Raw genomic sequence first — 24,581 nt, forward strand, 5'->3', positions numbered from 1 at the left:
ACTATAAAAATTTTTCATATAAAATTTAGGTACGAAGTTTAACCCAAAACTCATAATCCTTTTTTTTTTTTTTTTTTTTCTTTCTCTCTCTCTCTTTTCTCTCGCCGTGTGCTGCCACCGTTCTCTGCATGGACTAACACTGCCCTCGCTCCTTTTTCTCTCTCTGTTCTTCTCTCTCTACCCCGCATCGCTTGATGCGTGCGCTTTTAATTATAGTCCAAATTGTCCGATCTCAGGGCTGGACCCAACAATAAACAATTGAACATGCAATTAGCAGTGTCAGAGCCCGGGATGGGGGCTATTATTATCACAGCTGGAGCCGAGACCTAACCAAAGGGAATAGGCCAGCATTGAATGAGCCCCGTGGTGCAGCTCTTGCAGCTTGCATGCGAGCAGAACACGGACGGGTCTGCAATTATAGAGACAAATGTAATTACAGGAAGCGGATTGACGATTTCGCATTCCGATAGGGCAAATATAGTCGTTTGGTGGACGGAGAAATGACCGATAGATACTAATCCTAATGGGGATTGGGGAGGCCCTAGATCACGAGGAAACTACGGGGAGTTGTCATAATGGCACGAGCAGGTCCCCCCTGGAATTAAATTGCGACCACTTGTAGTATTAAAATAATAAAAAAAGAAGTACGATAGCATCTTGTTGCCAATGTAGAGCCACCGCAAACTGCTCGCTCCGCCCTTCCACATGCATTCCTGGATTTAACTATTTCTAATATAAAGCAAACGAATATTAAAATTTTTATCGTCATTATTATTATTGATGTTATTGATTGTATCAACAATAATAGTATAATAATAATAATTGTTATTATTATTATATGAGACAAAAAGTGGGGGAGGGGCAGTAGTGTCAGTCGACTGACTGATTGACCATTCAACACCCGAGAGCTCTATTAATAATAATAGATTAATTATTAATAAGAACGAGACAGATATATTATTTCCGGTGTGTAATAAATACTATAATAGCAGGAGCAAGGGTTTCCCCTTCGTTTGCGGATCGAGCTGTCTCTCGTCTTCTGCTCCTCCTCCTCTCCCTCCCCTTCGGTTCTTCTCTCTGGTTCTTCCTCTCGTGGGGTTTGTTTGTTTGGCCGTGGGATTGATGGGGGTTTAGCTAGCATTCGGCGGATACGAGTGGTGGCATTACCCCAGGATTGCGGGCAGCGGAGGAGCTAACTGATGGGATCCGGCAGTAGCAAGGACTCGGCGGCGGCGGCGTCTTCGTCGGTTAAGGTCCGAAAGCCGAAACCGAGAAGGATTAGGGTATTCGACTCTTCCTGCTTCGGACTCTCCTCCATTCTATCAGATGGCCATCAGGTGGGCTATCTCTTCTTCTCTTCAGTCTCTTTAGACGTTGTTCTGGTTTTGATTCAAATAATGACGGTTGATCTGTCTTGTGAAACCCTGGATCTATTTCTTGTTGGTGGTGAGCCCAATGGATAGGGAGCTTTTATTTATTTATTTTAAATAATTTTGATAGGGCAGAAATTATTGGGTTCGTAACCCTATGCCAAAGCCGAGAGACATTGCCACAAAAGATGCTCTCGAATCATAAAGACGCTCATTTCTTCTGCCTGATATCAGAAGAGAAGTGTTATGCGGTCTGTGTCAATGAAAAGCCAAAGCCGACAGACATTGCTACAAAAGATTCTCTTGAATTATAAAGACGCTCATTTCTTCTGCCTGATATCAGAAGAGAAGTGTCGACTGATTCTGTTGGTGTACAACTGGCCATGTTAATTAGTTTGACAACAATATATTTGTACCATTTCTCTCGGACACCATGCTACTTATGTGTTGTTTTAGAATGCCAACATTCAGTTTCTGGTGGGAATGATATATTACAAAATTGTTCTTTATTTTGATCTGCGATCTTTAGCTAACTGAACAAAGCAAAGCATTTAATGTACTGACTGTGTTATGTTACTTTCTGGTAATGCCCCATGATGGAGATCTTCTACCCTTTTGAATGCAGATCTTTGAGTTGACACATTTTGATCAAATTTCCTCTAAAATCTGTACATTTTTTAGAAGCCTGTACCATCAGAAACCTACATTTTCTGGACAGAATGGGTCAGTTATCTATGGTAGTCTAGATGTTAATACCTAGTGGCTCTTTTCCACTTGGCAGATTTCTGGATTCACCTTTTTGCTTGATGCTGCCATTTGTTAAACACAGATAAAAGATTTTTGAAATGTGTGAAACTTGAAAAAGAATTTAAATTCTAATTTTTGATAGATTATTCCTATCATAACATTGAGTATGTATAGATGTTTTTCACCCCTTTTAATTTTCTTTTATTATGGAATAAAGAAGCAGTCGGGAGAGGGATCTTTGGCCACATAGTGGCATTTTTACTTATGCCATGATTATTAGGTGGGACATTTATGAGCTGTTCTGCACTCTATTGGCATAGAAACTTTTTTCATTTTAGCTTCCTTCAGAAGGGACCTTCGTAGCCAATGGGTTTTGTCTGACACATTCTATCAGTAAGCATAATCATGTGATGGATTTTGCAGGGCAAATTAAAAACCCTACACAAAGCTAATTCCTATGGTATCTTATGTAGACTTGCTTTCTTGTTAACCTCAAATCTTGTAAAACAAACTATTCTTTTTTTTTAAGCAAAATTAATTATTACTTATTCAATTTCGAATCTAAATTATTCTTTGATGATTATTTTCTTCTAGTCTAGAGCCTTTGTGCATGAATAAGAGCTTTCTCCTGTGATTGCAGAAGACAGAAGAGAATGAGAGACCTAAAGGCACCTTTTGTGCTGATGAAGCAAACAGTAAATCAAGTGGAGGAAATGATGATGATTGTGATAAAGCTGCAGTTGCTTGTCATAACAAGTTGCCTTTGCTGCATTCTTCTGATGTTGAACAAAGTGGAGAAGCTGATGAGGGTACATCACAGACCGAACTGGGTCCCAACAGCAGTTCTTCAAATGCTGTAGTTGATCGATCATCGGGCACTTCTGGCAGGTTACATTCTCGTTTTAACTTTATCCCAGATGGAATCAGCTTTAGGCTTAACAGAGCAGTCAGTTTGGGTTCGTCAGGGTCCCGTTCTCTCCTCTCTACTGGTCTCTCTGTTCCAAGAAGTGACATGGGAGAATATGTTTTAGTAAATCTTGATAGTTCTGTGGATAGAAATGATACACAAAGTGGCAGCACTCTGGAAATGAGCTCATCCCAGAATGCAGGTCGAATTAATGCAGAAAGAGAGGCTACATTTAGTCAATATTCTAATAGGAGCTTTGTAGAATCCAGGAATACAAGGCATTCTCATAGAAGGCTTGGACCCCAAGAACCTTTGGAAGGTAGTGTAAGGTTTAGCAGAACACTTAGTGTTGGAAGGCTCCGTGATAGAGTTCTCAGGAGAACTCCATTTTCTGATGGTTTATTTTATCCTGCTTTCCTGGAAGATAGGTCTGTGTGGTCCAGTGCGCAGGCTAGTGGAAGACGAGCCTTGGGTGGTGCAAGAAGAACACCTTCTTCCCACAGGATTAGTGGATTTTTGTCTGATTCCTCTAGTAGTAACCTTCGTCGGATTGCTAGATCTATGGATATCGGCGATGATAGTGTCTCAAATAGGCGAACCGTGCATCATGATGCGTTGGAGCATAGATCAGCTTTCCTTGAAAGGAGAAGAAGAATAAGATCTCAGGTAGGACAATTTGGATTGTCTCTTTGTGGTTTCTCATATTTATGCAATAATCACAGAATTTGTTTTTTATTTGCAGGTTCGTGCTCTTCAACGACTTGGTAGCCGGTTTGAGAGTTTGTCAGGTCATGACAGATCATGTATTTTATCTGGTCAGCATCGAACAGGCCGGTGCACATGCAGAACAAGTAGACAAACTGCCAATCCTGATGATGACACAAACACTAGGGCAAGCATATCAAGAATTGTTATGCTAGCTGAAGCACTGTTTGAGGTATGATGGAACAGTGAATATGAACTTGGACAAAAACATTTGTTGTATAAAATATACATATATATATATGTATATGTATATGTATATGTATACATATATATATGTATATGTATATGTATAAAATATATGTATATGTATATGTATATGTATATGTATACATATATATATGTGTATACATATATATATGTGTATACATATATACATACATATATATACATATATACAAGGATTATAATTTCGAATAATATCGTTCGTATTGGGCGGTACCTATCAGTCCGTTAGCAGATCGGTATACAGACCGCCCACTACCAAGCGGTATATATATATATATATATATATATATATATATATATATATATATATATATATATATATATAGGGTCGCCTTTTTTTTGCGACGTCGCCTCGGCAACGTATCCCCGCTTGGGGAGAAGAGAGAGGCGATGTCGCTTCGGTGAAGCGATGTCGCTGAATTATATATATATATATATATATACCGAACGAAATATCACTTGGTATACAGTACCGTACCATACCAAGCGAATGTCTAAACTTCGGTATGGTACGATATTTCAATCCTTGCATATATATACGTATATACATATATATACATATATACACATATATATATATACATATATATGTATATATATGTGTATATATACACATATATACATATATATACATATATACATATATATGTATATATATATGTGTATATATGTATATATGTATATATATGTATATGTATATGTATGTATATATACATACATACATACATACATACATACATACATACATATGGTTTCTTTGGAGCAGTCAAATTTACTTCTTATGCAACTCTTTTAGGTTTTGGATGAAATCCACCAGCAGTCCATAGCTCTATCTTCTCGACCATCTTTTTCATCCATCGGTTCAGTTCCTGCACCAAAGGAGGTTGTAGAGTGTATTCCAATAAAAATATATAACAAGCCATCAAAAACCCAAAACGAGGAGGCTGCACAGTAAGAATCACTCCTTTTCTTGGTTGCCCTTTTACTTATCTGTGAAGTTTTCCTGCTGCTCCTTGTTTAAAAGTTATGAAAAACACCTTGTCTTTTACTGATGAAAATTATTAAGTGCTTCTAATTAAATATGCTGGCAATTGCTTAAATGTCACATTGGACCTTCATTATTAAATATTCTCGTTGAATATAAGGTTTTTTTGATCATGTAGCTTTTAGATGCTTAGATGCATTGTTATACTTTATTTAAATTACTAAAGTCGCTTTCTTGTAATCCATATAGCCTAAATTTGACTGTCGTAAATGATTTTGTTTAGACTTCTGTGGTATTTTCTGTATTCTAAGCTGTAGAGGAGATCAATCTGATAAATCTTAGGATAGTACAATATGTAGTCTCAGACACAAGCATGTTTTGTTAGAAATGCTTCTGCGATTCTTATGATTACAATTAAATTCTGTCACAAGTTCAATGTGCATGGACATAGGAAAGATGTCTTAGGAGCATAATACATTTGCATAATTACATGTAGTACACTAACTTATACATGTGTATGTATAGAACACATTGTTTTTCTCCAAGTACCACATTGGTGTGAAAATCTTTCTGTCATTCTAGCCAAGTTATCACTTTACTTCCCTCCATTTCCTTTTTTTTTAAATTCGAAGGATCTTATGTATATTTTTACATGCATGAAGTGCATGTTTATTATATGAATGTACATAGGCATAAAATGGTCTTATGCAAGCTTGTAATAATTGTTTTCCCTTATTGTTTGTCCATTGTTTGGAAATAGTATATCTGTAACTATGCACTGTAGATATGACTAGTCTGTGATACAGTGACTTTCAGATAACTATGTTTACAGGAAAGTGTGAGTGAAATAGAAAACTCTATTGCATCCTTGAAAAATCCTTCACGTCATACTCTGAAATCAATCTGTGGTCCCAAGTATAGCCACTGAATTCAGCAAACAGTTTTTCAGTTCATGTGTCCAACATTGACCTTAGATATGCAGACCCTTGGTTTTGCCTTGCCCTTTCAATAGCCTGTGAACAACAGAGTATGTTCCTTTTATATTATCTGCCGTAGCTTGTTATCCAAGCTGTTCAGAATTTTTGTCATGTTATACCAGCCAAAAACAGAATTTTTTGTGCAAATTATAGGGCGCATGAACAATGATTTTAGGTTGTTTGTATAATGTAGAGGATTGTTTTCTGAGTCATACACAAAAATTGCATTAGAAGGGAAAAAATGAATATAGGTTGCAGCTGCACTGACGAGGGTATAATAATTATGTTGAGGTATGATAGTTAAGCAGTTAGGGAGCAACATGTACATTCTATTTGCAATCAAATGCTGGTTTATTGAAATTAAATGTGTAACTTATGTACTCAGAAAGTTGCATTTTTTTTCATAGATTGCTGCTGTTTGTATTTTTAAGTTATAATATCATTGTTTTCAGTGGTATTATTTTTGTATATAATGAACAATTTTGCACTTGAAGTTTAAACAATTAAGCTTATTACACATTCCCGTGGTTGCTATTTGATTGATAGATGCTATATTTGCCTTGTGGAGTATGAAGAAGGAGATTGCATACGGATGTTGCCTTGCAATCACGAATTTCATCGAACATGTATAGACAAGTGGTTGAAAGAAATTCACAGGTATCCTTCTAGTGCATTTTCCTCAGTTTGCCATTTCAAGGTCATCTTTTTCAAGCTACCTCAGTCTCATATTGTACAACTTCTAGATCATGTTAGGTTTTTGTATCTTGCTTTTATTTTTCTTAAGAAATTCTAAAATTCTGGACTAGCTTCATTTTTTCTTATTTTTTATTGTTTCTTTAACAAGAAAGCATATCTAAAAAGGTTACTGCATTTCCTAGATAAAAAAACGTTCTCAAGCATCTCTTGCTATGTTTGTTGAAGATCCACTTTCCAATTCAAGTGCGAGTGGCTTTTTTTTATTCTTTTGATCACAAACTTAGACATTTAAAAGTGAAGTTCAATGGATATCATTATCAAGGATCTTGGTACAATTAAATGGGCCATGGGAGTTGGCTGTTGTATCAGTATTTGCCGACATGCCAAGCCAATACCAAGTTACCAACTCTAAAGTATGGTAGTTGGAAGTTAGGTGATTAAGAAAAAGGAGAGAACCTATAATAGTCAGAAAATCATGTACCTCATTGTAATGCTGACACAAGGTTTTTAATCTCGTATCGTACCAATATTTCGAGCTTTGCTCGGTACGGGGTACCGAGCGGTATGCTTAAAGAAAAAATATAAATTATAATTTTAGGTATGCTCGTTGTTCTCTCAAAACCCTTAGCCTTCTCGTCGCCTCGGTTGCGGCCTTTGATGTCAAGGAGGTGGGGAGGAGAAACCCTTCGGCTACGACCTTTGGAAGGGTTACAAAGGTTCCGGGGTCTTCGCCGCCTTCCTCGTGACCGCCTCTTCCGTTTCTCTTGCTGTTGCCTCCCCCAATCCCCTCGTCTCCAGTTCCTCCTACAAAGAGGTACGACTCTCATCGCTATTACCTCCTGGTTCTTGATAGGGGATTAAATCTTTCGTGTTGGTCGATCGATTAATTGATCGACAGGGATCGTCGAGGGAGGGCGACGCCGGTTTGGGATCGAGAAAGGGCGTGGAAGATAAGTTCGCGTCGAGGTTCTATGGGCTCAGTTTCATCAAGACGCTAGTGACGACGTATCGGTGACTTAGCGGTCCTCTTTCTCGATGCTTCTCCCTCTTCTTCGAACGCCCTCTTCTTCCTCCCCTCGCCTTGTTGCCCCCACTCGATGCTTCTCCCTCTTCTTCGATGATTCTCCCCCTTCTTCGATGCTTCTCCCTCTTCTTCGAATGCCCTCTTCTTCCTCGCCTCGCTGCAGCCAAATACTTGATACCGCCTTGTCACAGATAAAATTGTAAACGAGGTGTTTGATGTAATGCTCATGTATGTCTGTGTCTTTTGGTTTTGTTCATGCTTTGCATAGCATGTAAAGGGCTGACAATAGGCTTAGCAGTCTCATTTTGTTTGGTTTTGGTGGCCGTCTTAGGCTTGCAAACAAAGGTTGTGTCATATGGACACTTGTGGGTATTTTGGTCTATAGTGGACCATTTATTGTGCGACCGTTTAGAGTTTATGAAATCTGTTTGAAATTTACATTGGATATGAATTGTTTGCTGAAATGATTGCTTGTGTATCCCGCGTGAGACATTTTCTCTAACCTATTTTCTCTTTTGTAGGTCCTAAGGGACCATAGGAAGTTTCGGGGAGGCTGACCTTTGCGGACGGACATGCAAGGGTACCGCACGACTTAGGCAAAACTAGCTAAGTGCGTGATATATGGTATTGGAGCAGGACAAGCACACATAGAAATACTTGGCATGCAAATGTGGGGGACATAGCGAGGCTGTGTTGAGGGTAGCTAGCACGCATATCGTTTGGGGAAACAAGCATGGAGATGTAGGGAAAAGGAGTCACTTAGTGAAGCGGGTATCTGAGATTGACATTCAGAGGAATGACCAACTTTTCGCGCAAGAGGCATCGCAAGGACAAGCAAGCTGGGAAGAATGCGTAGCGCACAAAGGTTGGGATGGCTGAGTTCGAGCTACGGCTCAATGTTGGCAACCATACTTGATGGTGCTCAAGGCAAGCGAGACGCTTGGTAAAGGACCAGACTATACAAGGTGGAATGGGTTGTTCATTGACTAAAAGAGTTGTGCAAAGCTCACAGAGGTGAGGGGAATTGCTAACTCGAAGAATTCGGTACTTGATATGGCAAAAAATGGTAAACCCCACTCCCGGCGACGTCCCCCGCACGTGGACAGGCGCGGCGCCCCAGGGAGAGCAACGAGGGCGACGGTCTGCGTCCGGACGACAGCTTCACTGAGCCCACAGTCCCTCAGTTGACCCAGCACAGTAGGACGAGATAGGAGTAGGTAGCGGTTGAAGCTCGCCCATACCCTGCGATTCCCCATTCCCATACGCAAGGTCCTCGGCGATGTTGGACGCCATCAGAGATACGGCCCCGACCGACGGGAGGGCGCGCCCGATAGTGCCGAGTTCCCCCTATAAACGCCCTCGAGCCAGAGGGAAGAAGGCAGGCTGAAATCCCCGAACAATCGCCACCGCATCTCTCTAACTTAATCGTCGGAGGGGTCGGGTCAAGCCGACCCGACCTTTGTGCAGGTATCAAGCCGAGGACTCCCGTCCGGGATACGCAGCCAAGGAGTCCCCACCCGGAGGAAGTCGCTGCATCGCCCCGAGTCCGAGGCCGCCCCGACCACCCCGGAGGAGACGAGCACTGCCCCAGGGAGGTCCCCGCCATTCGGACCCCCGAACGAGCCGAGACGACCTCTCGGGTCACGGCTAAGAAAAAAAGGTGTTTGCACTAACATAATGGCGCTAGAAGGAGGGCCGGTCCGAATGTCAAGCGATCAACAAGCCCACTCTGACGAACCCCCAGCCGTCCGGTCGCACCCGACCGACGCGGCGGAAGAACATCCCCAACAGGAGGGGGTTCGGGACGAGCGCCCCGCTACGATCTCGGAGCGCTATTGGCGATTGTTCAACGATCCGGGTCTATCGCCGCCCATCGCCAATCCCGGTGGCCCGTCACCCGTGCCACCCGAGGCCTTCCACGACCTCACGCACTAGGTCCGGGCTCTTACGGGAGTGATGCAGACCATCATCCCGCTGGTCTCTCCCCCGACGTCTTCACACTCGACTCTACCTCCACCACGGCAACGGCCCGCCGCTCAAAACCCCGCGCCGCTCCCCGAGTCTCCCGCTTCGCCTCCGGTCCAATCGACCCAACCCGGGAGCCGAGGAACCAGCGGCGCACCCGACGCCCGCAGCCCCGCTTTCAGACCCGGCCGAGGGCCTGTGGGCCCAGCTACGCCTCGTAGGCCGCCGGCTAGACGAGGTGCAGCGTGAGGTTCGCCGAACCAAGGGAGACCCGGGGGCCGAACAACACCAGGGGTCCCCCTTCACCCCCGAGATTCAAGAGCAAGCAATCCCGCCGCATTTCCGGCTCCCGTCGTTAGATGCCTATGAGGGGGCCACTGATCCGGCGGACCACGTGGCCGCTTTCCGCGCCCAAATGGCGCTATACGGGACCTCCGACGCCCTGATGTGCAGGGCGTTCCCGACAACCCTGCGGGGCCCGGCCCGAGCGTGGTACAGCAATCTGAAGACCGCGACCATCGCCTCTTTCGACCAATTGGCCAGGGACTTTGAGCTTAACTTCCTGGCTTATGCCAAGTCGAAACCGTCGGTGGCGATGCTCCTCGGGCTCAACCAGAGGGAGGATGAGCCCCTCTCTCACTTTGTGAACCGCTTCACCGCACAAATCCGCGGGCTGTCTGATGCTCACCCTTCTTTGATGATGCAGGCATTCATGATGGGCCTGCACCCTACCCGATTCTTTTGGTCTCTGGTGGAACGACCCCCCACTTCGGTCCCCGAAATGTTGCAGCGTGCGAACCAGTACATTGCGGCCGAGGCCTGGATGGTCGGGAAGCGCGACGAGCGCAAGAGGGTCAAGCCAGAGCAGTCCCAACCACAACAGCTTGCTACCTCCCGGCGCAGGGCCGGCGGCTTCAACGATGCGGTACCTAGGTCCCCTCCCCCGGGCCTGAACTCCTCTCGGACCGAAATATTTCTCCATATTAAGGAGAAAGGCCTTCTCAAAGACCCCTACCCGATGAGGAGCCCGCGCGAACTCGCGGACCGCTCTAAATACTGCCGTTTCCACCGGCAGCCCGGTCACGACACCGAGGAATGTCGAGAATTAAAAAGGCAAATTGAGGAGCTCATCCGCCGAGGGCACCTCGGCTCATACCTCCGACCAGATAAAGAGCTCTCGCCACGCCCGGAGGGCCCCATCGAGCGGCACATAGAGGTCATAACCGGCGGGCCGGCGTCCGGAGGAAGTTCCATGGCGGGCGGAAGGGCGTACGCCAGGGCCTCCCGAGCTGAAGCTTCCAAACCCGCAAAAGGCCCCGAAGTCACCTTCCCGACCGGGGAACCTGAACCACCCGAACATGATGACGCGTTGGTGATATCAGCCAGAATAGCCAACGCGCAAGTGGGGAGGATCATGATCGACACTGGAAGCTCGGCCGATATACTTTATTGGGACGCCTTCCAAAAGCTCGGCCTGGTAAAGGAGAACATGAAGCCGGTATGCTCAACACTCACGGGGTTCACCGGCGCCTCAATCTCATCACTAGGGGTCATCACCCTGCCCCTAACTTTGGGAGTCTTCCCGAAGGCAAAAACGGTGATGACCTCCTTTCTGGTGGTCGACCTCCCCACGGCATACAACGCCATCCTGGGACGGCCAACCCTCAACAAGACCCGAGCCGTCATCTCAACTTACTACCAAACCATCAAGTTCCCAACCCACGATGGGGTCGGGGAAGTGGCGGGGAACTCCTGGGAGTCCAAGCGCTGCTACTTGACCGCTGTGTCATTAAACAAGAGAGCGAGGGTCCAATCCCCGCTCGAAGACCCCCGGGAGGGAAAAAAACCGACCCCCCGCCCCGAGCCGAAGGAATCCACCATCGACCTGCCACTGATCGAAGGAAGGCCCGACCAAACAGTCAAAATCGGGTCGGGATTGCCCGAACAAGAACAACGGCAGCTCGTCGGCCTTCTGCAAGCCAACGCCGACATTTTCGCTTGGACCCCAGCTGACCTAGCGGGAGTCCACCCGGAGGTCGCGCTGCACCACCTGAACATCTCGTCCGACGCCCGCCCGGTGAAACAGAGGCCCAGGCGGCAGGCCCCGGATCGGCAACTGGCCATCCGAGAAGAAGTAAACCGGCTTCTGGCGGCCGGTTTCATAGAAGAGGCAAGGTACCCACAGTGGCTCTCCAATGTAGTCCTTGTCAAAAAACCTAATGGAAGCTGGCGGATGTGCGTTGACTACACCAGTCTCAACAATGCTTGCCCAAAAGATTGCTACCCCCTGCCGAAGACCGACCAGCTAGTCGACGCCACGGCCGGCCATGCCCGGCTCTCGTTTATGGACGCCTTCTCCGGGTACAATCAAATTCGGATGGCACCCGAAGACCAAGAACACACCGCCTTCCTCACCGAGCAAGGGATATATTTTTACAAGGTTATGCCGTTCGGGTTAAAAAATGCCGGAGCAACCTACCAGAAGACGGTGAACAGGATGTTCGCCCACCAGATTGGACGAAACATGGAGGTATATGTCGACGACATGATCGTAAAGAGCCGAACGGCGGAGGCTCATCCTTCCGACCTGGCTGAAACATTCGACACTCTGCGGAAATTCGGCCTGCGCCTCAACCCCGCCAAGTGCGCCTTCGGCGTGACCTCGGGAAAATTCCTCGGATTCATCATACACGAGAGAGGGATTGACGCCAACCCGGAAAAGATACAGGCCATTATTAACATGCAGCCTCCTCGGACGATCAGAGACCTGCAGCGCCTTAACGGGAGGCTAGTCGCTTTATCACGTTTTCTCTCCCGATCGGGAGATCGATGCCACCCTTTCTTCCAGGCCCTGAAGGATCCGAAGAACTTCCGATGGACGGCGGAATGCGAAAGGGCCTTCGAGCAGATGAAGCTACACCTGGCCAGCCTCCCTCGACTCGCTTCGGTCTCCCCGGGGGAGAAATTGAGTCTTTACCTCGCCGCCTCCCGGCACGCGGTCAGTTCGGTTCTGGTCAAAGAAAATTCCGGCGATCAACTGCCGGTCTACTACGTCAGCCACATGCTGAGCGGGCCAGAAGAACGCTACCCGCCGATCGAAAAGCTGGCGCTGGCGGGGCTCCAGTTGGCACTGAAAATGCGGGTGACCGACATACGCGTCATCACCGACTCACAGCTGGTGGCTAGGCAACTCGACGGCGAATACGAGGCCCGGGACCCGACTATGGCGAAATATCTGGCACAGGTAAAAAGCCTTGCCGCCAAGTTCGCCTGTTTTGAATTGTCGAATGTCCCCAGGAGCGAGAACCAGCGAGCCGACACCCTAGCAAAACTGGCGTCCGGCCCGGCCCCCTGGGCTCGGCCCGAGACCGAAGAACTCCCCCGCCGAGCCATAGAGATCGTCGCCACCGTCGCTCACGGCACGCCGGCAACTTGGGTACAGGAGATGCTACGCTTCAAGCGGGACGGGACCCTGCCCGACGATGCAACTACAGCTCGACGCTTGCGTCGGACGCAGGCGTGGTACACCGAGGAAGGAGGACGGCTGTACAAGCGGTCTTTCTCGCGCCCCTTGTTGCGCTGCCTGGAGCCGAGCGAAGCCTGGACGGTTCTGTCCGACATGCATGAAGGGGCCTGCGGGGAACACATGGGCGAACGAGCCCTGGCGCACAAGGTACTTCGACAGGGGTACTACTGGCCGACCATGCGCCAGGACGCGAAAGCTTTCGTGCGGCGGTGCAGCTCGTGCCAGGACCACGCCCGCACCGCTCGACGGCCGGCGGTCCTATTCACCCCCGTCGACTGCGCCTGGCCATTCGCGCAGTGGGGACTGGACATACTCGGGCCTCTTCCGCCCGCCTCCGGCCAGCGGAAGTACATCATCGTGGGAGTGGACTACTTTACCAGATGGGTCGAAGCCGAGCCCCTAGCAACCATTACGGAGTCGCAAGTGGAAAGGTTCGTGTGGAGAAACCTCATAACTCGGTTCGGCCTGCCCCAGTCCATCATCACCGACAATGGACCTCAGTTCGCCGGCAGGAAATTCCAAGAGTTCTGCGCCAAACACAAAATTCAGCTGAGGTTCAGCTCGGTGGCTTACCCCCAAGCAAATGGGCTAGCCGAAGTAACCAACCGGGCCATCGTCGACGGCCTCAAGAGACGGGTATCCGCTACCCGATCGGCTTGGATCGACGAGCTCCCGAGCGTCTTGTGGGCGCTTCGCACCACCCCCAAGACCCCGACCGGGGAGTCTCCCTATAGCCTCACGTTCGGGACCGAGGCCGTGCTACCATCCGAAGTAGCCGTCCCGACTCCGCGGACGACAGACTACAGCCGAGAAGCCTCGGGCGAAGGACTTCGATCCAACCTGGACCTGCTCGAGGAAAGACGGGCCAACGCACACCAGAAAGCTCTTTCTTACAAAAGAGCCGTGGCGAGGGTCTACAACCGGAGCGTACGACCCCGATCGATAAAGTTAGAGGACCTGGTCCTGCGCAAAATCGAAGTCAGCCACCCAACCCAAGTAAGGGGGAAGCTGGCCCCAAAGTGGGAGGGACCCTATCGGGTCATCGGAGTACCCCGACCGGGGACGTTCCGACTCGCAACAATGGGTGGCGACCCCGTGCCCCGGACTTGGAACATACAAAACCTTAGGAAATACTTCGTCTAAAGACATAGACACTACGCAAACACAGAAAATCGGAGGAAAAGATCATCTTATTAAAAAAGGAGGGGATACAAAAAACCCATACACACAAAACCCTCACACCCTCGACCCCGACATACAAAAACGACCCTCACTGCTCTCCCGGAGTCTTCGGGCGGTCGTCGAACGGCACGTCTTCCGGCATGTCCACCTCCAGGTCCACGGGGTGAGAGGCGAACGGATCCCTTTCCACCTCGGAGCCGGGAGGGCACGAGCCGAAGCGACCCAGGGCGATTCTGTATCCGTACTCGTAGGATACTCGCCCCATTCGGGTCAGTCCGAGCTCAAAGTTCTCGGACTTCTTGTAGGCTTCGATCGCCTCCTTGTCCTTTGACGGGCGGAGGTGAACCTCCTCAGCCAACGCCTCGGAAGCAGCGCGGGCTTCAGCCTCGGCCTTCTCCGCCCTCTTGGAGAGACCAAGCGCCTCTGACTTCGACTGGCGGAGCTCGGCCCGATCCAAACGGAGGAACTCCTGCAGCTCCTTGACCGAATCGCCCGACCGCTCGAGCTCTGCTCGTAGGCGCGCCACCTCTTCCTCGGAATCGGTCGCGCGTTTTTCCGCAGCCGCTACCGCCTCGGGGCCCGACCCAGCCCGGATCTCCTCTAGCTGACGACACAGCTCGGAGTTGCGCTCGCTGAAGTCCCAGATTATCTGGCCAGCATCGCGCACTCGGTCCATCAGCGCCGTCGAATAGTGGAGGCCCTGTCACAAGAAAATAAGGGTCAGCGCACAGTCGCAGGGATGCCCGGAGTTAGCGAAATGCTTACCAATGTCAGAAACCTCCCCGCCTTGTTGAGCATGGTCTCCGAGGGCAGGGTGTACAGGTCCCGAGCCAGGTCGGGGTGGAGCACGCCTCGAAGAAAGGCGGCCGAGGGATCTCCCCCGGCCCATACCTTGTCCCCTCGGGACAGCCCCTTCCATCGGGCGACCAGCGGGTCGGAAGCCTCCCCTGTCGGAAGCTCGCCCATCACCGCTGCCCATAGGGGCTCGTCGGCCCCCGTGCGTAGCCCGCACAGATCATCCACCGTGGGCAGGTTCGCCCTCTTCCCGGCCGCCCCCTGGCTGAGCCCATCAAATCGGGAAGGCCCCTCGTCCCGAGTGGTCCGCTTGGCGCCCGCGATTGCTGAAGGAGTGGTCCCCGCCTTGGTTTTCCCAGGACCCGTCGTCCTCGCCTTCTTTGACGGACGTCCCTCGGGGATCTCCAATGGGGCACCCGCCGAACCGGGCAGCGGGTCGGCTGAGGAACGCGGAGGGGAAGCAGCGGACTGGCGCGGGGAAGAAGCCGACGAAGAGCGACCACCACGGAGGGACAGGAGCTTCATTCCTACGAAGGAGACAAGCAAAACCATCACAAACTGTGAAAACAAATAAAACGTGGAGAACACCCTCTATAAACATACCCCCGAAAGCCGGGCTAAGACCCGCCTCGGCTAGCCACTCCTCGGTCATAGCTTGGATGGCCTGAGAACCGGGAAGGATTGCCCGAAGCCTCTTCAAATCCCGACGCTCCTCGTCGTTCAAGTCCGGGACTGTGTTGTCTATCACCCTCACCGCCCACCGAACTCCGAAGCCCCAATCCCTCGGCCAGCTAACGTAAAAAAACCGCCCCTTCCACCCTTTATTATTCGAAGGGGCTCCCCCGACGCGAAAGCCAGCCCGGGCTGACACGAAATAGCCCCCCGGCCCCTTGAGAAGGCGGAAACATGAGAGAAAGAGGTTTCGGGTAGGGGTGATGTTAGCATAGTAACACTCCCCAAAGAACGCTACCAGGTACCGCCATGAGTTAGGCGCCACCTGGGAAGGCGAAATCCGCCAGAGAGATAGGCAGGAAACAATGAGGGGGTGAAGGGGAAGGCGCAACCCAGCCTCTAGGGCATCTTGGGTCAGCGCAAAACCTCGGGGAATCGGGTCGTATGACCGCTGCCCCGGATCAGGGGCAACCAGGACAAACTCCTCCGGGATGTAATAACGCTCCCGGAGCTTTTCCAGCGACGACCCGCTCACCACCGAGTCGAGGTCGTGCGGCCACATTAGAGCCTCAAGGGCTCGCGCCTCCTCCTCGTCCGGGGAAGACGGAGGCATGCTCTCCCGGACTCTGTCGAGGGACGAAGGCGAAGAGACAGGTGAGAAGGACATTCCTTACCGGCTTTTGGAACGAACAAGAGAGACGACGAGGGAGCGACTGTGGGATGGTGGCGTAGGAGAGGAGAAGGTGCGATGGCAGAAAGAAACGACGAGGTTCAAGACTCAGCAGCAGAAATCATAAAACGGGCAGAGTACGCCATTCATGTAAGAAAAAACCCGCCAAAAGAGACGTCCCTTCGTCTCCCCCTAGCGCCCGACAGCTCATCCGCACGCCCACTCGCATCAGGGAAGACCAACAAACACCCCATCATAAATGCGGACCCAAAGCCGCTGCAGGAAATGACGTGGAGAACGGCCACTACGACTTCTCAACGCCTAAAAAGAACGACGATCTTGCCTCATGTTCCCGAGACCACCACCTCGGCGCGGCCAGCCCGCCCGAGACGTGCTCCTCGGCCGCATGTTCCCGAGACCACCTCCTCGGCGCGGCCAGCCCGCCCGAGATGTGCTCCTCGGCCGCATGTTCCCGAGACCACCTCCTCGGCGCGGCCAGCCCGCCCGAGACGTGCTCCTCGGCCGCATGTTCCCGAGACCACCTCCTCGGCGCGGCCAGCTCGCCCGAGACGTGCTCCTCGGCCGCATGTTCCCGAGACCACCTCCTCGGCGCGGCCAGCCCGCCCGAGACGTGCTCCTCGGCTGCATGTTCCCGAGACCACCTCCTCGGCGCGACCAGCCCGCCCGAGACGTGCTCCTCGGCCGTATGTTCCCGAGACCACCTCCTCGGCGCGGCCAGCCCGCCCAAGACGTACTCCTCGGCCGCATGTTCCCGAGACCACCTCCTCGGCGCGGCTAGCCCGCCTGAGACGCGCTCCTCGGCGGCATGTTTCCCGAGACCACCTCCTCGGCGGCGGCATGTTTCCCGAGACCACCTCCTCGGCGCGGCCCACACGCCCGAAACATATCCCCCGGCCTCATGCCGCGCTAAAGCGCCTATGAAGCGCGGCCTACTTACCGCGGACCTGTGCCTCAATTGTGAGCCTCGAAGAACACCGCCGCTTACCGATCAAAGCCACGCCTCGAATCCCCACCGTCCGATGCCGAGCCGTGGCTTCCTTTGGGGGGGGATATGATATGGCAAAAAATGGTAAACCCCACTCCCGGCGACGTCCCCCGCATGTGGACAGGCGCGGCGCCCTAGGGAGAGCAACGAGGGCGACGGTCTGCGTCCGGACGACAGCTTCACTGAGCCCACAGTCCCTCAGTTGACCCAGCACAGTAGGACGAGACAGGAGTAGGTAGCGGTTGAAGCTCGCCCATACCCTGCGATTCCCCATTCCCATACGCAAGGTCCTCGGCGATGTCGGACGCCATCAGAGATACGACCCCGACCGACGGGAGGGCGCGCCCGATAGTGCCGAGTTCCCCCTATAAACGCCCTCGAGCCAGAGGGAAGAAGGCAGGCTGAAATCCCCGAACAATCGCCACCGCATCTCTCTAACTTAATCGTCGGAGGGGTCGGGTCAAGCCGACCCGACCTTTGTGCAGGTATCAAGCCGAGGACTCCCGTCCGGGATACGCAGCCAAGGAGTCCCCACCCGGAGGAAGTCGCTGCATCGCCCCGAGTCCGAGGCCGCCCCGACCACCCCGGAGGAGACGAGCACCGCCCCAGGGAGGTCCCCGCCATTCGGACCCCCGAACGAGCCGAGACGACCTCTCGGGTCACGGCTAAGAAAAAAAGGTGTTTGCACTAACAGTACTCATGCAAGAGTTTGTATGCGGACGATGGGATGTTCGTGGCCATCTCAAGACGATCGAAACTCAATGCCATGAAGCATTGAAACTTTCTCTTCGGCATGAGAAGGATACGTCCGTAGGAGGCTAAAGTGTGCAGCGAGTTCAGCATGTTGCTAGGCCTTGAGGGGTGCAGTAGGGGCTTTATTGGCGAGAAGTCCTAATCTAGCACGTGCATTTGCGGGGGCAGAATAATGCATAGTTTGTTCAGCAAGGCGGAGTAGTTTAAGGCAATGATGGTCTCCGAAACTTCCAAAGGGAAGGATGCGAAGAGAGAAGTTGCTTCAACGGGATAAATACCTTGGAGGGATAAGTCCTGGTTCTCCAGAGGAAGAATAATGTGCAACGGACTGTACATGTTGAGGAGTACCTCAAGACAACAACCCCACAAAGCTCAACGGATCGAGCGAGTGGCGAGGAGTTATCGTATGATCTCGGATGAGGTAATGCATTATTAGATGCATTGCGAGATCAAGTGGGGGAGCAGCCCAAGGCAACACAAAATGAAGGCATACTTGGACTTGATATGGAGATCAGACTCAATGGAGGGTTGGCCCGTGGAATGATGGGCACGAGGGCCACCATCAACTCAATGCAAATCGAGAAGTGAAGTACCTAAGCCGCATGAAGGGAGTCAGCATAGAAGATGAAATATGGAGTGAAAGCATGAAACTTTCCTTGGACAGAGGTCAAGGACATAAACTTTTGCAGAGGCAAGAGCGGGATCGTGTCGTTCTATGGGTCCTTTATTCTAATGGAGCGGACTTATCCTGTATGGTGCCAAAGACGAAAGGAGCTTTGAGGCACATGCACCCTATCTCGGAGAAGTATTTGACGAAGGAACCAAGACGACTCAACTTGCAGAGGCGAAGTTGGGTTCATAAGGCCTTGGCACGGGGTAAGAGGATGCGAAGGCGGGTACTCTTGAAGAATACGTCATGATGCTGTCATTCAAGTTGCCATGAAAGAAACGGTGCTAGCGGAGATTGTGCTGGTGGGGGCAGAGGCCCAGGATCTTGATGGTGCACCAATTTTAGCGAAGTCGGTGGACTTCAAGAGCTATTAGGCAATAGACTGTCCTAGAGCTATGCTTCGTCTAGGTGTGACCCGAGAGCGGGTGAACAAAGGTCGATTGCCAAAGGAGCGAACACAATCGAAGGTGGAAGAGGCCTTGCGATGTGTTGGCAGAGGCCATATATGAAGGGATCACAATCTAAGTTCATCCCACAATGATCATAATGCAATGGTGATAGCAGTAGGAGGTGACATGGTGCAGCGGATCGTGATGGAACAGTTCATGGCAATACGATACACATGAAACTAGTCCTGCAAGGGACTAGATCATACGAAGGTATGATCTGGGGCTATTGGGAGTGCCACTTCAGTGAACAACATGACGACAAGAAAGACTATAGATTCAAGGAGTGAATGCCATGGTATTGTAGAGGCGAGTTTTTCGTCCGTGCATCAAATTTTGCATTGAATAAAAGCCTTGGTTATCAGCATATGAGGGCTGTTTACCACCGAGGGAGAATTTCGAATGCAAATACTAGTGAGTCCCATGGGGGGGGGGGGACTTGATCATGTTGAGGTATGATCGGAGCGGTTAGAGAGTTGGACTGCTCCAGAGCTCATATTCACTTAAGGGAGCTCGACAAGTCAAAGGACAAGACCGAGTAAGCGAACGTTACTACCAAGGAAGCTAAGAAGAACATAATCGATACGAACCCTACAACATGATGGCGACGGCCATGCATAGGAGTTGTAGTCTGTTTTTCCATCGACCAAGGGGAACTGCTCGGAGAACACAGAGGTGTTGAAGCAGGGGGTTGAAAGGGGCGAGGAAGCGACGACGAGTCTAAAGGGACTTAGTTATTCAAAACCAAGTATCGGTTAGAATTGAGGTGGACTCGGAGGAATGCTACGGTGCCACAAAGGTAGATCTACCAATCGCAAAGAAAGGGGCGCAGATGCGAGGCGACAGATAGTAGGGCTATGGGCATGGCAATGCTATGGTACCGTAGAGGTGGGACATCCTTGAAGTCATCGATTCTTTGTTCTCCTGGAGGGAGAGTGCTTGGTCGTGAAAGGGGCCAAGGAGGTGGAGAATGCCGAGGAAAACTCTAAGTTCCGAGACAAGGCTGAAGGGCAGAGGCCAGGGAACTTCGTAAGACCGGTGTCAACGAGCTTTTTATCAAGATAGCGAAAAGTGGAGGACTTCAGGTCAACGCAAGAGTGCTCGACCGAGGAACAAAGTAGGCAGTACGCGGTGCTGTACCTTTGCGACTCAGAGGAGTAGGCGACAAAGATGATGGAGAAGACGGTGTAATCCCAAAGGTGACTAAAACTATTAGAGACTTGCTCTAAGTTGGGGGTGAAAACTTTTTGTATTCCAGAAGTTCGATGGCATTGAGAAGGTGAATCACAGTAGCTAACTCAACGTAATGTCACGGACAAACTTCGAAACAGGATGTTTGATGTAATGCTTATGTATGTCCGTGTCTTTTGGTATGTTCATGCTTTGTACAGCATATAGAGGGACGGTCGAAGGTTTAATAGTCTCATTTTAGTTGGGTTGGTGGCCGCTTTAGGCTTGTAAATAAAGGTTGTGTCATGTGGATACTTGTGAGAGATTTTTGGTCTATAATGGACCATTTTGACCCTTTGTTGTGCAACTGTTCAGAGCTTGTAAAGTCTGTTTGTAATTTGTATTGTCTATCAAGTGTTTTTTGGAATGTTTGCTTGTGGATCCCGAATGAGGCGTTTTCTCTAACCCGTTCTCTCTTTTGTGGGTCCTAAGGGACCGTGGGAGGTTTCGGGGAGGCTGACCTTTGTGGACGGACACGCAAGGGTGCCACACGACTTAGGCAAAACCAGCTAAGTCCGTGATAGTAAGGAGTGCAAACACTTCGAGTGTTTCAAAAATGTGAGCAAAGAGCGGGCGAAGGCTAGTAACCAGCTCGATGCATGGAGTACAACCCTTGAGGAGGCGGAGTGAAGTCAAGTAACCTTTGCCTTCTCAACTCTTAAGAGAATGGGCGTAATCGAGTATTCCAATTCTCTTATCTATTCAACAGAGGAGCTCTGCTCAGGTTCAAAGACCCTTCGAAGAAACCTAATGGAAGATAATAGTTGTCAAATCCTCATCAATGGTGATCAGTGCTACTGAGAGTAGAGTATCTGTTTTATTTCATAACAGAATGTCAATCGAAAGCGGAAGTGATGCGAACCTACTTGGAAGTGACGACTAAGTGGAAGAAGAATTGATGGGCAAATTTTATGAAGGATCCAAAAACTTTAAAGTCTACGAGGCGATACTCGTTAAAGCTCTAATAAGCATCCATCTAGTTTAAGCGGCATGAGGCATTTGAGAGACTGATGTATACTAAGGATAGTTTTTTCCTTCATTTGAGAGATCCGTAGGAAACAATAAGGATTAGCACAACTCAGTCGACTCCACATCGGAGTCAAAGTCATTGGTGAGTTGAAGCAGCATGGCGGATCAAAGTTCGACTACTCAACAATAGTGGCAGAGTGCAGTTGGGAGCCAAGAGGTACATTGCAATTGGAGCAGAAATTGAAAACTCAGCAAAGGTGAGGAGATGCAACGTCTGCAAAGGCTTCGACGAGGATGTCAAAGGAATAAATGAGGGAGAATGTCATAGACAAAACTGTAAATGGGGTATTTGACGTAATGCTCATGTATGTTCGTGTCTTTCGGTTTTGTTTATGCTTTTCATAGCATGTAAAGGGTTAACAGTAGGCTTAGCAGCCTCATTTTCTTTGGTTTTGGTGGTCGTCTTAGGCTTGTAAATAAATGTCGTATCATGTGGACACTTATGAGTATTTGGATCTGTAATGGATCATTTTAGACCCTTTGTTGTGCGACCGTTCATAGCTTGTGAAGTCTGTTTGAAATTTACATTGGCTATGAAGTGTTTGCTGAAATGATTGCTTGTGGATCCTGAGTGAGACGCTTTCTCTAACTCGTTTTATCTTTTGTAGGTCCTAAGGGACCATAGGAGGTTTTGGGGAGGCAGACCTTTGCGGACGGACACGCAAGGGTGCCGGGACTTAGGCAAAACCAGTTAAGTGCGTGACAACTTAGTAGTGGTCTGCGTGTCGGTCAACTGGCTGACTGGTACGTACCACCCATATCGGGCGGTATGGAACGGTATTGAAAACCTTATGCTGACATACCTCATAGTATATGCCACTCACCTATTGATATTAGCTTCATAATGAGGATTTTCAGATACCATCCCCCATCACAGAACTAATACATGCTGTCCCATACTGAGTGGCATGGAAAAAAGGGTCCTTTCCCTTTTAAATTTTATACTCTTAGTTAAGGAATAGTTACTTGAGTATATATATATATATATATATATATATATATATATATTGTGAAAGGTAAGTAGTAAAGGCAGGATTAGATCCTAGGACTGCGATGATCTGACAGAAAATAATTACTTGAATAAGTTTTGTAAAACAGTGTATTTGATATGTGGGTTCTGTGGGTCAGCCCCACGAGAGAACCATACATGTTTTCTCATATCGAGTGGATAGAACAAAAATAAACGTGGGCCAGGATTGTCCAAAAATTCATTATATTGCTTCTAACTATATGCATATTTACTCCAGCAGTTCCTTGCATATCTTTGGCCTGCAAGGAAAAGATTGGATTCTACAATTTTGTCTGTCATGTTATGATTGATTTTGTAGGAACCCAAGTATGTGGACTTCTATGAAAAGGAATAATCTCATACTTTTGCTATAATACAATAATCATGTGGAATATTTGTGTACAAGGCACTCTGTAGAGGCACTCGATATGATGAACATTGTGTATTTGAGACATTGTAGAAAAAATACGTAGCTAGGAGTGATGAATAAGGAAACCAGCCAAATACAAGAAAAAGAAAAAGTCAAGGTTCTCAAAAATACATTTGAACCATTTATTAGTATGAAATCAATTCTATTGTCTGGCCAGAAGTTCTTGATTAATAATATCTTTCATAGTTGCAAGCCTTGGATCAGTCTACACAAGGCTTCAGCCTCTACATATGACTCAGCTTTAGGCTTGATAGTATCTACACATCTAAAATGCCTCCCTACAGCATTAGCAGTTCTCCCATACATAAGAGAATCCATCGGCAATATGAAACTAACTGATTTGCAAACATTTTAGGATTCAGAAGTTATCGTGAGGCTACTTGCACACAAAGTGATTTGAAGGATTGATACACTGCTCTAGTAGTTTGTCTATTATAAGTTTGCTTATAATGTGTTATAGTTGTATATTTGAATGTAAACAACACATTCTTTTGGGATCAGTGTCAACTAGATGTTTGCAACTCAACCTTCGTGTTTGTTTCTTGTTCTTTCATTTGTTAAACCTTTTCTTTTTGTGGCCAATGTTAATACTTCTTAATTTGTATCTTGATGAGATTGTATGCTCTTGTAATGGCAAATTAACCTCAAAATAGCAATTGTTGCCATGCATCCATCTTGTTGACCTTTTTTTGGTAAAATTGGTGGTATAGCTTCTCAAGAGAGTTGTGCAAATTTGGTGACACTCTCTTTGTTACAAGGCATGTAAGTTGCAAACTTGTGAAATCTGAGAAGATTTGTCAGTGTTATCAATACAACATGCTAAAAGGAAAACTAAGAATGAACAAAGTTTAGTTATCAGTAATTTGATGTGGCTGTTTTTATTTTTATTTTTATTTTTGAGGAAGTTCGATGCTGCTGTTGCATATGAAGAATGTCATGTCATGATTTATGGTAAAATTTGAGCTGTACTTTATCCATGGTAACTCACTGTTGTTTTCATCCATGTCTAACCCTTGGCATATATGTATTCTGTGTAGGGTCTGCCCACTTTGTCGAGGGGATGTTTGCTCATCAGATGCATTAAACAAGCAAAAGCTCAGTTAAAGGATTAACGAATGTTGTACAATGCAAACAGCGTCCCTGCTCAGCTACAAATTTACCAGGACCTGTCTTGGCCCCTTGGAGGAACCAACCTTCAGGTTATGCAGCATCTTGATGGGGTTTCCTAGTGGACCTCTCAACATCAGCTTTGGATCTGCGTTGGCTCATTTTTCTAGCCAAATCTTTGTGTATGCAACCATGAGACGGACGAACACGGTTTAAATTTAGAAACATTTTGTAGAAGGGACACCAAGAGATTCATTGATTTGTTCAAAAGAAACTAACTCGATTAGTGTTTCCAGTAAAACGTTTATCTTACCAGCATCATATTTGCCTCCCTCAAATTGACATATGCCTCAGGGCCCAACTGCTGAGGCAAGAGCGAACCTCTTAGGTACCGT

At 48.5% G+C, this 24,581-nt stretch overlaps 1 protein-coding gene across 1 annotated transcript; it reads left to right on the top strand.

Annotated features, from left to right (window-relative positions):
- The first annotated feature begins 986 nt into the window (after window positions 1-986).
- Window positions 987-24,504, top strand: LOC135644543 (uncharacterized). Its single transcript, XM_065162206.1, has 6 exons — window positions 987-1,337; window positions 2,758-3,690; window positions 3,767-3,961; window positions 4,811-4,965; window positions 6,523-6,633; window positions 24,117-24,504. The coding sequence occupies exons 1-6, from the start codon at window positions 1,200-1,202 to the stop codon at window positions 24,181-24,183; spliced, it is 1,599 nt and encodes a 532-aa protein (XP_065018278.1). The 5' UTR covers window positions 987-1,199; the 3' UTR covers window positions 24,184-24,504.
- The last annotated feature ends 77 nt before the right edge of the window (window positions 24,505-24,581 follow it).

The sequence above is a fragment of the Musa acuminata genome, chromosome BXJ3-8 (assembly GCF_036884655.1).
Source record: "Musa acuminata AAA Group cultivar baxijiao chromosome BXJ3-8, Cavendish_Baxijiao_AAA, whole genome shotgun sequence".
Lineage (NCBI taxonomy): Eukaryota > Viridiplantae > Streptophyta > Magnoliopsida > Zingiberales > Musaceae > Musa > Musa acuminata.